Here is a 17,918-nt window from a genome sequence, read left to right on the forward strand (position 1 = left end):
TCTGGCAATAAATGGATCAAGCCACTGTGACGTTTAAGAGGGGGGAACATTTTTCTTTAAATCTTAAAAAATATTTGTTGTTTGTACGTTTGTATTTTAGTAGTGACTTACAATACGTTTTTTCAGTGCAGACTCTTGCAAAATTAATAAATAACGTTCCTATTTACATATTTATTATTATTTTTTTAGATTGATTATTACGTCCACCAAAATCAGTAGTTTAATCCCCCTTTAATAGGAATTAAATTAGAACACTCTGAATTGTAATTAACAATAATTTGCACATGTCGTGACTTTGTGGTGTTGTTTGGAATCAAGCGGAAGTTTGTTTTTTTCCCGACAGGAAAGCGTCGCCACTGTTTGTGTTGCTAGTGGGGACAGTAGTGTTGTGAAAATGGCGACGCCTCGTCGCTCCTCTCAGCAGCAGCAGCAGCCGCCAAGCTCCCTGCTATCCTCCCCTCCCCGCGGCTCCTCTCGGCCCTCCACTCCGCCCGGTTCTCCCGCTGCACCCGCCGACGATGCCGCTTCGCTCCCCCTCCGGTCCGCGGCGGAGAGCGCGGCAGACGGTGAGGTAACCCCGGCCTCTCCCACCTCCACTTCCCCAGCTCTGGCCCTCACCACCACCTCCAGCAGCAGCAGCGGGGCTAGCAGCAGCGCTAGCTCGCCGACCACCACCGAGGGCAGCGAGACCAGCCCAGGATCCACGCCCGACTCAGGCAGCGGCACCCCGGGCAGCAGCAGCGGCGACGGCGGCGCTAACGGTGCCTTCCGGGAGCTGTTCGAAGCCTGCCGTAATGGGGATGTGTTGAGGGTGAAGAAGCTGGTGGATGCGATGAATGTGAACGCCAAAGACATGGCAGGACGCAAATCCACACCCCTGCACTTCGCCGCAGGTAACCACAACAAAAGCAGCCCCACGGAGCAGCGTCAGACCGGTGTTGTTGTTGTTGTTGTTGTTAAGCACATAGGGCCAGCGATCAGCTGCTGATGGCTCTTGATAGAAGCGTGCACACCTCTAGGTTGTTTGTTTACATGCGTGCTGACTGCAATATGCTCCCTGATTTAATCAAATATGAGCAGAAATACTTTTTTTTTAATTTTTAGAAAGTTTACAGGATCTTCTGTATGGTACTTCATTATTTCTACCGTAGAACAAGAATGCTCTTTGTTCACTGTCATACATCAACTCTGTTATTGTTATTACTAATATTAAAGTGTAGGAAATTATGTTCCAGCAAAGTTACTGTATTAGTTATTATATTATATTGACCTTTATTTAAATATGCAATGTGTGATTATCACGTGCAATATTGTGATCAAGATATGACTTCATAGATAGATAAGCATTTTGCATATTACTTGGTGCACTTTCACTTCTTGGACCCAATTCTAACAACATAAGTATTTAACCACATGCACATGTGCAGTTGAAACCAGTGACGTCTCAGATGTGGAGCAGTTGTTGTTTTTAAGTCAGTTTTCCCATGAGTTTTGAGCTTCTGTGCTTCAGACATCTGGGCTGTTGCTGCTGTGTGATGCAACATTGAAATAATGAAGGGAAATATATCCTTTGGCCACACAACCTCTCTTTGGCCAAATCTATCGCCACAGGCATAGATTTGCATTGGCTCTATGTAAATGGTTACTTTGTTTACTCCATTGTGTTATCGTGGGGATTATTTATTTTTGCAAGAAAAAATGGATAATAATCTAATCAAATACCAGAAAATATCCACAATTTAAAAAATACAAAATCCAATCAGCAGTAATGCTTATAATGCTGAGCTGTGTTTAATTCTCTCATCAATGTGGACAATAAAAGAAAAACATGCACAGCTGTTTTACATCTGTGGTCCGTCTAATCCTCCGCTACCAGAACAAAACAGACAGATTCCATTGTGTCACATGATGTGTTTGTTGCAAAGGCAGAAAGCCACCGACAGTAGACAAAAAAAGAAGTCCATTGATTCTCGAAAATAGCTGAATGTGATGTTGAAAAGCACCACCAAAAGTGAAATAGGACCTCTAAATGAATAGAGAGATGATTTCAAACTGCATTTTAGCTTCAGTTGTTGTGAACACACAGGTCTTTTTTTCATGTTGTGTCTCAGGTTTCGGACGGAAGGACGTTGTGGATCACCTGCTTCAGACAGGGGCTAACGTGCACGCCCGAGACGACGGCGGTCTGATCCCACTACACAACGCCTGCTCCTTTGGTCATTCTGAGGTGAGCCGACACATGTTTTCTGATGATGTTGAGAAGTCGGTCTATTGTTCAAAACCCGAGCGGATCTGAGAGCATCCTGCACTCAGTATTTATTATGAGAATAAACTGTTGTTTTGTGCACACGCGGATTGTAAACAGTGTTCTCAACTTAAAGATCACATGGAGAGTAACCAATCATTTTCTCTCGTATCCTGCTTTGATACTCGGCTCATACCTCAGCATGCATGTTTCGGATTATCTGCGACAGATGTGCTAATCCTTTTTGTCCCCTTTGGCTCTTAACCACAGCCACCAGTCCGACATGTACTGTTTGAAATGTTTCAGAGGCTTTACGAGCCTTGTTGGAGAGCACTTTGCAAACTTGTCCAAACTGTGACGGTATGATCATAACGGCAACAAAGAGCAGTTTCAATGAGGTGGCTGCTCCAAAATATAGCTCTTCATTGAGACACTGCATACCTGAGGTTCTGAAAGTGACGTGAGCATATTTGAAAGGAAATCATAGAGGGCAGCAGTGCAAGGTGAGGTGTTGTAGTTCTGGTTAATTTCAAGCCAATTGTCCCAGTAGCTCTTGTCCTCACAATGTACAAATTCAGGGTTTTTTTGTGACAAAAATTGACACAGAATTCTGATATGAGCTTTAGTTTTATTTATCTGCTCTGTTAAAATACACTTTTTTTAAAGTCAGAAGCCTTATTATAGCCTTGTTTAGTTATATTTGGATTGAACAGGTGGATGACTGGCTTGTTAAAGTTATATTAAGTGAAATTCCAATACTCCATTTTTTTATTTGATGTATTTGCCCAAAAGTTTCCATATTTTCAATTTCTATCGATGAATGTGAATGAGATGATATTTTTGACAATATATAAATGACATCTAGTCATTTTTTATTGTACTATTGTTTGTATTCCCGCTGCACATATATAAATTGCTGCTTGTCAAAGGGGAATCTATAAAGTGTTTGTTTTAATATATCTGAAATGCCACACAAGTAGACAAACTTGGTTATCTCACACTGGGCTTTAATACAGTTTTTTTTCTCCCATCTGAATTAACTGTGATGGTTCTTGCCTTTTTAAGGTGCCCTTCCATTAAACACGATTTCTTTGTAGTCCATTAAGCCACATTTTCAACTGCAATGATTACACTGATTAAAAGCATCATGTGCTTGTAATTTGACACCAGCATCATTGATCATGGCTGCTGCTGCGTGTGGGGCAAACGAGCAAATAATGAGAAATGCACGATGATGTAGGCGACGTTCTCTGGAAGCGAGTGTTCATAGTGCTTTGATTCAAGGGCGTCATTATTTACATACAACCAACATTGTGCGGAACAGAAAATATGAAAACGCATTTGAGGTTATTTTGTTGAGGTAAAAAAAAAAAAAAGGATCTGCAGGGAAATGGAAGGTTTAGATAATTCAGTAATGAGAAAGGTTGCTGAACCATGAGATGTTGATATTTGATGCTTTTGTGTATTTTCTTGTTGAAGAAAGAATGAATGCAAATGTAAATTTTGTTTGCAGGTGGTGTCCTTGTTGCTTTGTCAAGGGGCCGATCCCAACGCTCGAGACAACTGGAACTACACGCCGCTACACGAAGCGTCCATTAAGGGAAAGATCGACGTCTGTATAGGTGAGAGCTCAAAAAGCATGCATGGAATAAAAAATGGAAATATTTGGTCATCGGCTGCGTGATATGTCTGCATGTGTCTGTAGAAATCCTGCCTCTCAGTGTCTGATCACATCACGACTGTGAATTATTTAGTGGCATTTGGATATCTCTCTGTGGTGACTTTGCTATGTCTGCCGGCGAGGTAAGATTAAAATGGTCAGTCGAGTGAGCCCAGTGCAAACACAAAACATGGCTCTGACTCCCACTGCAGTGTTCTTGTGTCCCTGGATATTACAGTCTCATTTCCTTTCTTAACACCGTAGCTCATTTTTTGAGGATAAAATCTGCATTGTGTGTGTGCGCGTGTGTGTGTACCCTCTGTTGCACATGTATCCACCCCCTCCAATCCCTCTAAAGTCACCACCTGGAGTTCTGTATAATCATACATTAATTTTAGAAACTGTAAACCACCCACAGAGTGAACTGCTATTATTTCCCTGTGAAGAGCGAGACAGCAAATGACCCTATAAATTGCAATTTCTGTGTAACTGCTTATTCTTAGTTTCCTCCCTCATGCAGGGGACACAAGAGCATCGCTTCCTTTATCTTGCTGGGAATTCACATTACACTTGAGATGAGCAGCGCGAACTGCAGATAAACGTGAAGTCCCGTCAATCTGTGCAGACTCTGACCGCTGTGTCAGGTGGACACATTTCCCTCAAGAGGAGCGTTCTTTGTGTAGGCTGCGTGAGGATATATTATTACGCAGTTATCACTGACTTTAAGTCTCTGACACATTGCTGTCCGTAGGCAACATCTGCCTCTGTGAAAATGACAGGCCTTAATCCATACAGGTTGATCAGTCATTATAGATCCTTTCCCATTAGAACAGCGCCTCGAAATCTGTGATTTTTAAAGTGCTGAGTAAAGAAATCACACATTACTCAGTGTGAACGAGGAAAATAACAAGATTTGAGGTGTTAAAAAAGACAGTGTGCAATGTTCACGTCATGTTCTTGTGTGGATTTTACAGTAAATGTAAAAAGAAAATACATTTAAGGGCCGCGTTAGCAATCCCTGTGGAAAATCTGAAGGAGACAAGATTGCCCACAGCATGAAAACAGGCAGAGCTGAGTAAAAATATTCATGGATAAGCGTCGCTCAGTGTGAGGAAATCCAAAAAAACCCAACTGTAATAATCACCAGATACACCTTTCTCGGAGTGCTGAGAACAGCAAGAAGGAAAAGTTATGCCTTTTTTTTTTTATTTGTACATTTGCAGTCGAGGAACATCTTGCCACTGAAAGACTGCATAGCAGCAGAAGGCTTCAATAAGCTGGAGTACAAACCTCGTCCCGCTCTTAGACTGCTCGTCAGTTATTGATTCATCAGTAATTATGAATGAGAGTGAAAATGAGGTAAAAGGTCTCACAAGCATTGATCCATGTTGACTGTTGATTTTCTTCTCTCAACATGGGAGGCTTGAGGGGAGCACTTTGGATTCATTTAGAGTTTAGTTTTGGTTTTTGATTGAATGCCTGAAGAGTAACAGTTTTAATATAATGTTTTATTAGTGGTCCCTTTCAAAGGAACAGCTCACGCTGCTTCTTTCTCCCCGAATCTCTCTGAATCAGCAGATGTCCACTTTTAGACACGCGTCACCCAAAATAGAAAACAGGACATAGACAAAATGTATCACCACAAATATAATACAAATAAGAAAATAGAGAATATAGGCAAGAAAAAGGGATGCAACAAAATTTTGAAATAGAAGTAAAAAAAAAAAAAAACCTCAAATGTGCAATATACAATACAATATAGCCCGAGAATAGCTGTTATTGTCCACGGATATGGAATGTGGATGATCAGTGGGACTTGAAGCAGTGTCCACTGCACTCAATGCAACAAGTCATTATATGGAAATAGGACAGTTTCATAAACGCAATGATGTGATCAAAATGAATTAATTAGGGCCATCTGGTTTAACTTTGTGGGTTTGTTTTGAATAAAAGGATCCTCACGCCCTGGATGCTGAATCAGGGCTTTTCGAACAGCTGACAGTGAAACATTACCTGCTGTATGATCCTGTTCACCTTAATCTCCATCTCATCACCTTGACTACCTATAGCCTTCGACACGGACCGCTCCGCTTTAGCACGAGCTACTGTAAGCTTCATGTCGGATTGCTTTCTCACGCCACCGCCGTGCAGTACTTTTCGAATGGCTTGCGCTCATTCCTAACAATCACTGGCAGCCCCTTTAAGCACACTTGTACAATCTAAGGTGATTCAGTGCAAGAGATATGTGGTGATTTCTGCATTGGAAAAAAAAAAGCAAGAATTTTCAGTTTTGATTGAGATACTTCCATAATAGTATTTCAGAGGTTGTAGTTTGCAGTAGCATTGCAATGTTTTGAAAGATTGTTAAGTGGCCAACACAATAGACATTTTCCTCGTGACATTTCTCATGTGCTGATTTCCAACAATGTGAAAACGGGCTTTGCCAGTGTCATATTATTCTGAACACCTCTATCAATAATTTATTGGTATTTGTAACTGTTTTAACACTTGCTTTGATATTATTAATTCATCTGGTTACTTGTCAACCAAGCGTTGCTAAACTAAATATATTGAACGTGAGATGATCAGTGTGACACATTTTCGTTCCTGAAACTTGAGAAATTACACTTAGTCATTATTCCAATCATTTTGGTTCTGTAAATTGGATGAAATAATCATTTGTATTTCCTGGACTCGCACAAGTTTTATTGAGTCTTGCTCGTGTCGCTGGTTTTGGCCTTTCCTGTGAATGAGATGTATCCACATGTACAACAGAACGTCATGTGATATTTCAGAGAGAAATGGGAGCAATGAGAAATAGGTTTATTACTTTGGAAAAGGGTTTATTTTTCAGATTTTGGTACGACAGTAAGTTTGATTGCATGATGTCGACTTTCACAGATTTGGAGTTTGCGATCACTCCCTGGCACGACGTGTACCCCTCCTTCAGATTTCTAAGTGCAAAAACCATTTGTGGACTCAGTTTTTCAGTCAATACTTTCCTTTTATTCTCCAGTGTTCCTGAAAATATAATATTTTTAAAAACGGAACCGCCACACCGCAGAGATTACATGCTACATATTGTATTGACGGACTCTTGCCAATAGGCAGCTCCAATAATCATCATTAAGTTTGTATGCTTGAGAGTTTGTTGAATGCAATTCCAACACTTATACAAGCAAGCCTTTCAGACAAGAGCGAGGTGGTTTTAACTTGACAATAGGAAAATGCCTCAGAGTTACAATCACTAGTCTTTAGAGGCAAAAGGTCAAACAGAGATTGTTCAATAAACTATTTTGAGCCACATTTAGTTTTTACAATGAACAATGCTGTGTAGACTTTCGGAAGCTAATGGCGAGGACACATGCAGTGCGAAGTGTTGTTATACACCAGCCCATTAGTGAGTATGAACACTTCCACTTCTAGAAAACACAATCTAATAATAGTTTTAAGGATCAGGATCATAAATTTGATGATGCCATTAGTTGTTTCCAGGTCACATTACCAAGTTGTGAGTTAATTCGAAAAACTAGTTACCCATCCTCCACGCCGCCACATATTTACTGTAATTTTCTTGCTTTCCTCCAACACAAAAGCTCGCCCAATGTAATGTAAAATTCCTCTTTTGATTATCCACCTGCATGTGAATGTCCTTGACTGCAGGAGCACAGAGATGTTTTTTTTGCGCTACCTTATAACAGTGAGTGAGCATGAAGGAGAATAGATCTTCTGTTTTTCTCCACTGTGTATTGTGCTGAATTAAAATGCCAATGTTAATTTAACTATTCTCAAAACAACAAAACAAAACAAAAAAGATCTGAACAGGGTTTTCCCTTATAAAATAACACAGCACGGGTAATTTAGAGTTTACTCGAGTGCTTGTCGGCAGGTGTAGGTGTTCAAATTCACTTTAGCTGAGTGCTGAATAACAGAGCGTTTTTTTTTTCTTTTCTTTTTTATCTTGACCCTCCGGATGTACCTCCACATTCCTCTTTCTCCCATCACAGTTGTGCAGCAAAGAAAGCATGCTGACTCTCGACTACATTTACAAGCACTTTGAGGCATGTAAACAAACAAAAAGCACGTGACACCACCTGGCTCCTTTATTGGACAGAGTCTTAGTAGCCTGTCGTCTTGCCAGGTTACAGATTTGGCTGCAGAATGAGATTAGAATGAGCTCTGATTTGCCTGTAAATTTGTCTCAGCGTAGTGGACACGCTGTTCCCCTCCTGTGCGTTTGACATGTTGAATAAGAAAGTAATCTCTTATCTGACAAGCAGAGAAAAATCGCCTTAACAAACTCGAAATAAGAAGATCTCTGAAATCTAAAGGCAGCCGTAAGACTGACTCTCAGTTGTTAAACGAAGGGGAAATGCAACAGTCATTTGGGTTAAAATCATGGAATTTAAAAAGGTTTACAAAGCAAAATGCATTACGGTTCAAGCAAAGACCATGTTCCTACTTGTTCCTACACCAACACATGGTTCTGATCTGCTCTCGTTGTGTGTCCTTTCCATATGTTTTCATTAATTTTACTCTGCCAGTTAGAGCCCCTAAAAGTATTTTTGTTTCTTAAGCAATAATAATTTCACTCTGATGCTAATTCTTTCTTAACGCGAGCCTGCACAGACACAAATGACACCGCCTGGATTATAGTTTGTAGATTGATTCATCTAGACCCCCTTCACCAGTCTTTCATTTATCATATATGCAGAATCATCCACTATCATCCACTCCATTACCCAAGATGTCATTACATAATGAACTACAATGATTGGTCTTTTGTTTGAAATTTGTCCTGTCAATCAATCACAGTTGACTATGCGAAGGCATTATACACTTTAGACAAAGAAATAAATCATCACAAATGCTCACATTTTCACAGAGTAATTTAGAGTCAACAATTGGCGTCAAAGGTATGTTTTTGTTCTGCAGGACCAAGCTGGAGGACCAAAATAAAACTGAAACACCCTCACGGCTATGAGTGGAAAGTATTACCACGAGAGCACTGAATGTTCAACTTTCTGTTCAACTTAGACTTTAGTTTTATTTAGTTCATTGGTCTTGTCCATAATGACTTCAGCCACTAGAGGGTGCCGTCAGCAGCAGCAGCAGCTGGATCAATGAAAGAACAGCCTCCATTTTCGAAACGATTGTTGTGTTTGTGGTCCATTTACATGACATTTGTGCTTGGAGCCACTGACACAACCTTTTGAAAACGGCTCCCAAGGTGGAACTTTTTGAAAACTGGCTGTCTCCGTGTAAACAGGGGGAAACACATTTTCGAAAACACTCCCACTCCCATCTCCGCGTAGATGGTGGAAAACACAGCTTTTTTAAAAATGCGGCTACTGCACATGTTCGCCATGGCCATAGTAAATAATGGCATGACTCCCAGTTGATATTCCGCTGGGACTCGTAGCTTCAGAGTTAAATCACCCGTAATAGAAATCCAACTTCGTCATCTGCCCATACGAATGTTCCTGTACTCGCCATTGTTAATGTCGAGTACAGCTGTCTGTGTCTGTGTGTGTTTGTGTGGCTTCATTACAAAAACAAACAGCACCGACTCATTGCCCAACATGAAAACAACATTGTTTTCACCGTTTCTGCTGTTTCCGTGTAATTGGACATCCTTTTCAAAACATTGAGGTGTAAACACAAAACTTTTCTAAAACAAAGCCACAAAAATGGTGCGTTTTCTTTCAAAATGTTGTCGTGTAAACGCGGCCAGGGTTGCATGCCAGTAGAGCCCTTTGATGGTATGTGGTTGCAGTCCACATCTGGTCCCCTTGTCCAGAGATATGAAACAATGGTATGGATAGACAGCTAAGACGCTAATACTATAGCACTGGCTTTGCGGTCGATGAAGTGTGCTCAGTTTTTGGGAGGAAAGAAATTTTTTGCTCCAGTATGACAAAAATAAAAGATATTCAACTGCCATCCCAGTTTCACAGAGTGTACTGTGAAATCTTTTAATTGTATGCTTTGTACATCAAAAGATTTTCATTTTTGAGTGATGCGGAACACAATGGGGTGGCCGTGGTAGTAATTTTCACATTCTAGAAGCTGAAAACAGTAAATAATTGGCATTTCACTGGATAAATGACTCAGAAATTGCTGTTTATTATTAATTTTTCCCCCCCTAGATTATTATCCTGCCAATCACTTTCTGACAGTTAATGATTAGCTCCAGCACTGCTTGCTGTGTAAACTCCTTCTCACTCACAGGTGTTTGGTGCATTTATTAGCTGCGTCAAGAGGCTAGAGAATAATGCTCTAACCCCTGTAAAGGCTCATCTTTGATGCTATTGTAGTAGGACCTCCTCATCTTCATTATGTGGGGTGACTTTTGCCCAAACGTTAGCAAATTTCTAATTTAAAGCCGATAACTGAGAATAACCCACTACAGAAGCTGCATGAGAACGTTTATCTGTTCTTTAACTGCTCTCGTGATTTTGCGGCAGCTCTCTGTGCTCATCACTCTCACATTTAAACTCCCCTATTCAGACGGAGTGGGCTCAGGGAAATCTGGATATCTGCGGGTTCATTGTAATTGTGCAGAAGTTCCCGATTGGTCACAGACTTTGCAGATGACAAATCTGACGTAGTGCCGAAGGCTAATCCTGCACATAAAGAAGGATTTAGGTTGTTCAGAGAGGGTGTTTGCAGATATTACAGGAATATTGTGCCAATTAGAAAAAAACAGACTGAACACAGTTGTATGAGGCTGTCAGTGTGTGTATCACTGTTCTTCCTCTCTTTACCTCAGTATGGGCACATCTTTATTCTCCTGCTGTTGGGTATCAGTATCGCTCTCTGCGTGTGTGTGCGTGTGATTGGTGCAGAGTGAACTCGTATATTTTTTTTGTTGAGGGGCGAGAGGGTGACTAAGGTCTGCAACAGTGCCAGGGCAAAAACATACCAGTGCACACACACACATGTGCACGCGTTGATTTAAGCATGCCCGGGTCTCTCCTCCTACCATCCCTCCTCCTCTCCCTTTTCTTTTCCTTCTCCGCTGGGCTAAAGTGGCGTGGTTTAAAGTGTACACATGTCAAAGGGCATGTGCGCTGGGAGCTGCTCAGCAATCACAATAGTGGGAAGTGAGGGAAGAGGAAGGCGGTGAGCGTACTGACACCGGTGCCCTCAAAAGAGCTAATTTACAATACAACTGAGCGCTGGAAGAGTTTGTTATTCTGCTCATACCTGTTAGGTAGACGCATGAAGCTCCTCTCCTCTCCTCTCCTCTCCTCTCCTCTCCTCTCCTCTCCTCTCCTCTCCTCTCCTCTCCTCTCCTCTCCTCTCCTCTCTTGATTCAACTCTCTTGTTTTGGTCTTTTTTCACCCCTCCCTTGTCGTCCCCTACGCTCTTTCCTCTGTAACTCTCAGCCTCCTCTCTCTCTCTCTCTCTCTCTCTCTCGCTCTCATCTTGCTCCCCGCTGCATCGCTCAGTCAGTTGGAGAGGCGAGAGTCTCTCCACTCGCTGCCTGCCTGCCTCGTCGCCGCCGCTACCTCGATTAGTTCTCGCCTCTCGCCTCTCTCCTCCTCACTCCCCCCCCCCCCCCCCCCCCCCCCCCCACTTATCTTCTTCGCTAAATCACAGCTGTCCCGTTTGTCTCCCATGCATGTGGCTTTATTTTTTAACGCCAGTCACATAGCTGCTTTGTTGGGTCCTCAGTTTCTCTCGCAGTGTGATGTAGCGTAGCTTTTGTTGCTGATTTTTGTTGTTGTTGTTGTGGCATGTCTGTTTACATCAGCAGCATGGCTCGCAGGGCAGGGGCGGTCAGGGGCAGCCGAGGGAGCAGCGCTAGCAACAGAGGAGGAGCAGCTGGAGGAGGAGAAGAAGAAGCAGCAGAGACAGGAGGAGGAGAGAAATGTGAAGGAGGACTCGCAGCTGGGCTGCCAGGAGGGGAGCGATCCGAAGGAGCATTAGGGCTAGCTGAGGATCAAGTTGTACAAAGAGGAGGAGGTTCAGGAAGAACAGTGTACGGAGCGGGATGTGTATCAGCAGCAGCGGGAGGAGCAGGAGGCGGACTGGGAGGAGGTGTGTGCCGAGGAGTTTGCATGTCAGTCCAGGAGCTCAGCTACTGTCTGTGTCTGCCCTGTTGTTGCACAGTGTTGCTGCAGCACGGAGCCGACCCCAACATCCGCAACACCGACGGCAAGTCCGCCCTGGACCTGGCCGAACCCTCTGCCAAGGCTGTGCTCACAGGTCAGTGACACACACACACACACACACACACACACACACACACACACACACACACACACACACACACACACACACACACACACACACACACACACACACACACACACACACACACACACACGATTATCGAAAAGACTTACACTGAACTCAACCAGAAGTACTATAGTCCCAACCTGAATTAACCATTGCCACAACCTTAGAAATGTCATGATTTTCCCTATAGAGAGCTTTTTCTTTGTCCTCATAGCACAGTCATATGACTGGAGTCCCTATGGGTTAGTGTACAATTGAAGTGGAGTCCCCAGCAGAATAGAACAAGTCTACGCACACACAGTATATTTTCATGCCTTCTGGGGACAAATCATTGACTTACATTTGTGCATACCTCTTCTAAATTCTGCTGTAACTACCACTTGCTTGACTTGTACCAACCTCAGTCGGATCATAAAGCAAGTCTTTGCCTAAAATTGTTTATGGCGTTCATATTTGGAGCTCGATTTTTGTTGCCACGGTGACATAAATCGCTGTAGGCCAGAGTGCCTTCAGGCAGGCGTTTCCACCAGTATAAAAGAAAAGGACATACACAGAACATTGTGTCTTTGTGTGTCTGTTTTCCTCTCTCTTAAGTTTTTCAGTTTTTTTGGTCAATCTGTTAGAATTCTTTCCAATTGAGAGAGCAGATCACTTTATCTACATTATCACTGAGTGCATGATTGGAATGATGGGTGGATTTATATATGTTTACCAAGAATATCATACGATTTGATTAGTAGATTAGCCCCATAATGGTATGCACTGTGACATTGGTGTTTGTGACATGACTTTTTTTTTTTTTTTACTTGACATAATTTTTTTTCATTCTTTAATCCGCAAAACCAATAAAAACTTCACTTTGTGGAGAAAATTATTAGAAAGACAATGAATCAGAGGGAAGTGTTTACATGACACGGTTTGAATCCAATCTACATTTAATCAGTTTATTTATTGTCCATGTTAACTCACCTAGTGTCTCTTGTATTCATTTGTTTTTGAATCATTTTTGTGTATTTTCTCTGCTCTCATTCATTTCCACTTCCCACAACATTCAGCCAACATTTATTTCCTCATTTCACCCACGGCTGCAGAAGATGTCACTTTTTTTTGTGCCTTATATTTCAAAGTCTCATTTTACAAGACCGTGCTGCTCATGCGCTCACCTGTGGTCGTTATTCAGTCTTGGTCACTTCAAGGCATTTTGTTGTTTTTCTGTCGGTAGTCCAAAGCATTTCTGCCTGTTGTTTTTTCACTTCTGGTTTCACATTTATTTTCTTTAACTCCTTTTGGCTGAGAATGCACACATTGATTAGTCAGTTAACAAACCCACTATCCGTTTTTTTTTGTTTGTTTGTTTGGGGGGTGGGGGATCTGCTCACCTTTCTGCTTCTTACCCTTTTCATTGTCTTATTTTTTTCTTCCTCACAACAAAAGACTGAAATTGATTGCTTGTAAATGTCTTGGTCTGTGAAAAAACTTAAGATTGTCTCATAAGATACAATGGTGCCCTTCCCGGCATCCAGAACGAGCTGTGATCATCATCGTCGTTGTCATCATCAGCAGTGTCACTGTCTCCAATGTTTAATGAATGTGAGACTTTGAAGGATTTTCAAATTCAGGTCACACAAATCTAATAGCTTGCTTTCAGACCTTATTGATTTCTCCCTTTCACTCCATATATTAGCATCCTCTACAATAAGACGGCACAATTAGGTTTTTACACCCTCTAGACCAGAAAAAAAAAAGCTCATCAGAGAGCTTTAGTGGCCGGCGTGGGACTCTGAAACTTTGCAGGGAAACTGAAGCTAATTGCTGCTTCCTTCATTGTTGTAAGCGCTGAGCGGCAGCAGGACTCATTACACCTATTCAGTAGACGGAACACTGAGACACAGTCACAGCCTTTAAATGAGGAGCTAATTAAAAATATGTCCGTTGAATAAATTATTTTTTTGTATTTTTTTTTTTGCTGTCCTTAATTAGACAGCTGGAATTTCTCACATGGAAAAAAAAACTTTGCAGGTTTCTTTGCATTTTCTTTCCCTCTTCATTTTACATCTGTATACTTTGCAAACCAGTGCCTTTCATCTGTATCCCTTCTATATATTTGAAGTATATGTGAATGTGTGTAGTTGAGCTGAGCTTGAGCTGGTTCTGTTTTTATTTGTTGACGTGCACATAGTAAAGGGAATATCAAATTTAAAAATTTCTCTCTCGCCTTCACTGTGTCTTACTCGCTCTCTGTGGGTATTGATGTAGACTCCTAATCAGTTTTCGCGGCACCACTTCTATGTTTACACTGAATTACATCATCAATTCCCCTTGTTCGGTCGCCGTGGTAAATGAGATAAACCAGGAGATGCCACAGTGAGGGGCTGAGTAGCGTTGAAACGCAGGGCTATTTAACCCAAGTTGTCCTGTCGGAAATTATTGTTTCTGCCAGGTTGAATCAAAATGAGGTCGTTTGGGGGCAGGGATCATTGAACATTGCAGCATATGTGGCCATTAGCCCCTTTAGCTTATCTCTGTATTGCTTGGGGGGGAAAAGACATACTTACTGTAGTAGTGTGTGTTTTATCTACCTTTTTTCAGCTTGTCTTTTGTCACACTTGTTCGGCTTTTAACTCTGGCATTTTTAGCTTTGAATGTGGAAAAATCGGTAAGGTTTTCATTTATTCACCTTTTTCTTCTATTTTGAATATTTAGTGCAGTATACCAAGACGAAACACTGTCTAATCCTGTGGTGAATGGATAATACCTCATCGTTCCAAAAAGAAAACATTATGAGTGTCAAAAGATTCAATAAAAAACTAACAGAATGGTGTGTAGCTGACTTCTCAAAGTTATCTGGTTGTTTTTTCCCCCTAAATGTACCTGTTAGCGTGTAGTCTTGAGCAACAACTGGCAGATGATTTGAAGGCTCCAAGTGTATTGTCATTTTGTATCGAGCATTGAGCTCTTCCAAAATGCTGGTGACCTAAACTGCTTGAATGCTTCCTGCTGCTCAACTAAATGTGCAATTCAGGCCATGATGAAAGCCAACAAAAACCCTCAGCAGGGGATATTTCTCTTCATTTGGCTTAGAAGTTGTGTAAAAACTCCCTGAAGAGGAGGGGGAAAAAACTCTGCTTGGAGCCCATTTTTGTTTGAATTTTTTTGCAATAATCCACATTTTACTGTTGGTATAGTTTGCATTGAGCTCCATTCCTGTTTTCTGCATTGCAGAGATAGCCCACAGTTGGCAGACGGGAGTGAGTCCGATTGCTGCTTTTGCTGATAACAGGTGGCGCCATCTTGGTCTCAGTGCCATGAGCAAGTGTTTCTCCAGCTCATGCAGTGAACTGTTTTGGCGGGACGACATCCAATCGGATTCTGATTAAAAAATAGATTTAAAAAAACATTCTCCCTGCTCAGGCTCAGTGGGGGTCATTTTAAGCCCAACGGCTTGCTGGGTTTACAACAGACACACACAGGCACACGCAAACACACTTGCAGGAAAAGCCTGATTTACGATGGAGCCATCAAAGAATAATGAGCAGTGAAACTCAAAAGCTTCTGCACACACATGATGGGAAGTGTTTGCCAACCAGTGCAGACCTAATTAAATGAACGTGAGTTTGTGTATGTGAATAATAAGGAGGCTAATAATGTACAACAAACTAACTGAAAGACACTCAAATGCAGCATTGCCTCGAAATTAGTGCTGCTTTGTTGTTTGAGTGCGCATGCTGGAGCTCAGAGGAGAACATATTATTTATATTGTTGTTATTAGAGGTCATTACATTTTTGTCATCACAAAATTGCAAAACAAATACAACACTTTCACTGTTGCACTGCACACGACTGCAACACGACTGCAATGGTGTGTGTGTGTGTGTGTGTGTGTGTGGGGGGGGGGGGTTAAATAGACTAAGCTTAGACTCCTACATGAGGCAGACAAATACATGCTGAGACTCCAAAGACGCATTTAAAAGTTATTGTGCTTTTTACATGCTGATGTTACCCATTTTACCAACTCAGTCAGCAGCAACAGAAGCCGTGACACAAACTCACTGAGGAAATTAACACATCTAAGCTACTTCTCAAGTCACTCAAATCTTGAATAAAAGGCTACACATATTTTTCAGATTGTAATATATGTGATATCTGCTGGAACTCGGGGGGAAAAGCTACATCGTAATCTCTGGTAAATTCTGATTCAGCACTGATGTTTATTCAACTCACTGCTTGCTCATTTTAGCAAACAGATAGTTTCATTGTGGTTGGGTTTCCACAAATTTTAGCTGCCCTTCCGCAGCTGTGAAAATGTCTCTGAGGGCAACGAGTTATCAGTCTAGGATTTATGTATAAATGATGGTGCTACTTAATTGTTGGAGAAGTAGAAAAGACTCCAATTCAAGCTGTACAATAAACTATAATATTACAGATCACTAGCACATTATGGGAGACTGGATTTGTCTTTTTCAAGATGGTCTTTATAACGATGTGAATTTTGACTGCGTGGAACCTTAAAATCATGTATTTATGTAGTCAGACTGGACTCATCTGGATCTTCAAACTGACAGCATCAGCAACCTTTTTTATTTAATTTGTAATACGTATAGATCTTAATCAGCATTTGTTGCATATCGTATAGCCTCAATTCTAAGGATCAATAAAAAATGGTCTTACTTCATCAAATATGGAATCAGTGCGTTGAGAAATTGAAGATCTGGTGCAGGTCTACTTTTAGTACATTGATAGTACTAATCAGTTCCGAATGTGCAACATGTCGGATATTGTCGTACATTTTACTTTCCTTTGGAAGATCCATTTGGCAACATCTCACCATAACAATGAAATCTCTCGTCTCATCTTATTACTCGTCTGTGGTTTCATTAGATTCAGAAATGGAATTCATTTCAAACATGTACCGTATGCAAGATCAACATGGCTATTTGTGAATATTTTCATTAAGTTATCCGTTCAGTAATCAGGCATACGTAGCTGCAGCTTGATTTTATTGGTCTGTTGTTGGGAAACAAAGTATATATTTGGCCAGTAAAGTAATTTTGTCAGCCTGCATCATCTGGCATTGATAAAGAGGTTGTTGTTTTTATTCAAATATAAGCACTCTTGACTAGGGAAGTTCCGATCCACGTTTATTCACTTCCGACCTGAACTCGACACGATCAGAAATTTCCAATCCATGAATTACGTTGGGATCGGAAGCCGATACTGATACTGGATTGGATCGGCCCCATCCCTACTCTTGACAGTTACGCTCCTGCATAAAGAACATCTATTAACAATAAAATGTAATAGGGGCTATCCGCAGCCAGCAATGCAGATATTTTAATGTGGCATGGGTGTCATTTGTTTATTTTTATTAAATCATGTAAACGAGCCAGTAAGCATCAGGATGCTTCAACTCGAACATCTAACTGCAGTGTTGTCTTAATTAAGATCATTAATTCCACTTCGGCGCATCGCAATTTTGTCAGTGAAATGGTTGCTGAACCTTAAATACAGATAAAACCCAGAACCTTGTATGACTCATGTGCAATGGTGCCCAAAAGAAGCACACGGATTTTCACATTTTAATGAAAATTACCGCAATAAGGCATTTGAATGCACCACAAAAGTCTATCTCCTGACTTTAAGCGTTTGGCATTTCCACAAGCACCCACTGATACATTTAGATGACAAAAACAACAGTTAATATGGACACTGTGAATGGTAACATCGCTGCTCCGACTCTCTCGGCTCTCCTGTCGGCTTCTCCTCCTG

General features: G+C 41.4%; 1 protein-coding gene across 1 annotated transcript in view; it reads left to right on the top strand.

Moving 5' to 3' along the window:
* Window positions 1-370: 370 nt before the first annotated feature.
* Window positions 371-17,918, top strand: part of LOC308140347 (poly [ADP-ribose] polymerase tankyrase-1-like) — a 103,167-nt gene continuing 85,619 nt past the window's right edge. The window contains exons 1-4 of the mRNA XM_080510078.1: window positions 371-893; window positions 2,112-2,227; window positions 3,759-3,867; window positions 12,024-12,119. Of these exons, the coding sequence (XP_080366204.1) occupies window positions 395-893; window positions 2,112-2,227; window positions 3,759-3,867; window positions 12,024-12,119 (820 nt within the window). The 5' untranslated portion in view covers window positions 371-394. The remainder of the gene's footprint in view (window positions 894-2,111; window positions 2,228-3,758; window positions 3,868-12,023; window positions 12,120-17,918) is intronic.

The sequence above is a fragment of the Blennius ocellaris genome (genome assembly GCF_963422515.1).
Source record: "Blennius ocellaris genome assembly, chromosome: 15".
NCBI lineage: Eukaryota > Metazoa > Chordata > Actinopteri > Blenniiformes > Blenniidae > Blennius > Blennius ocellaris.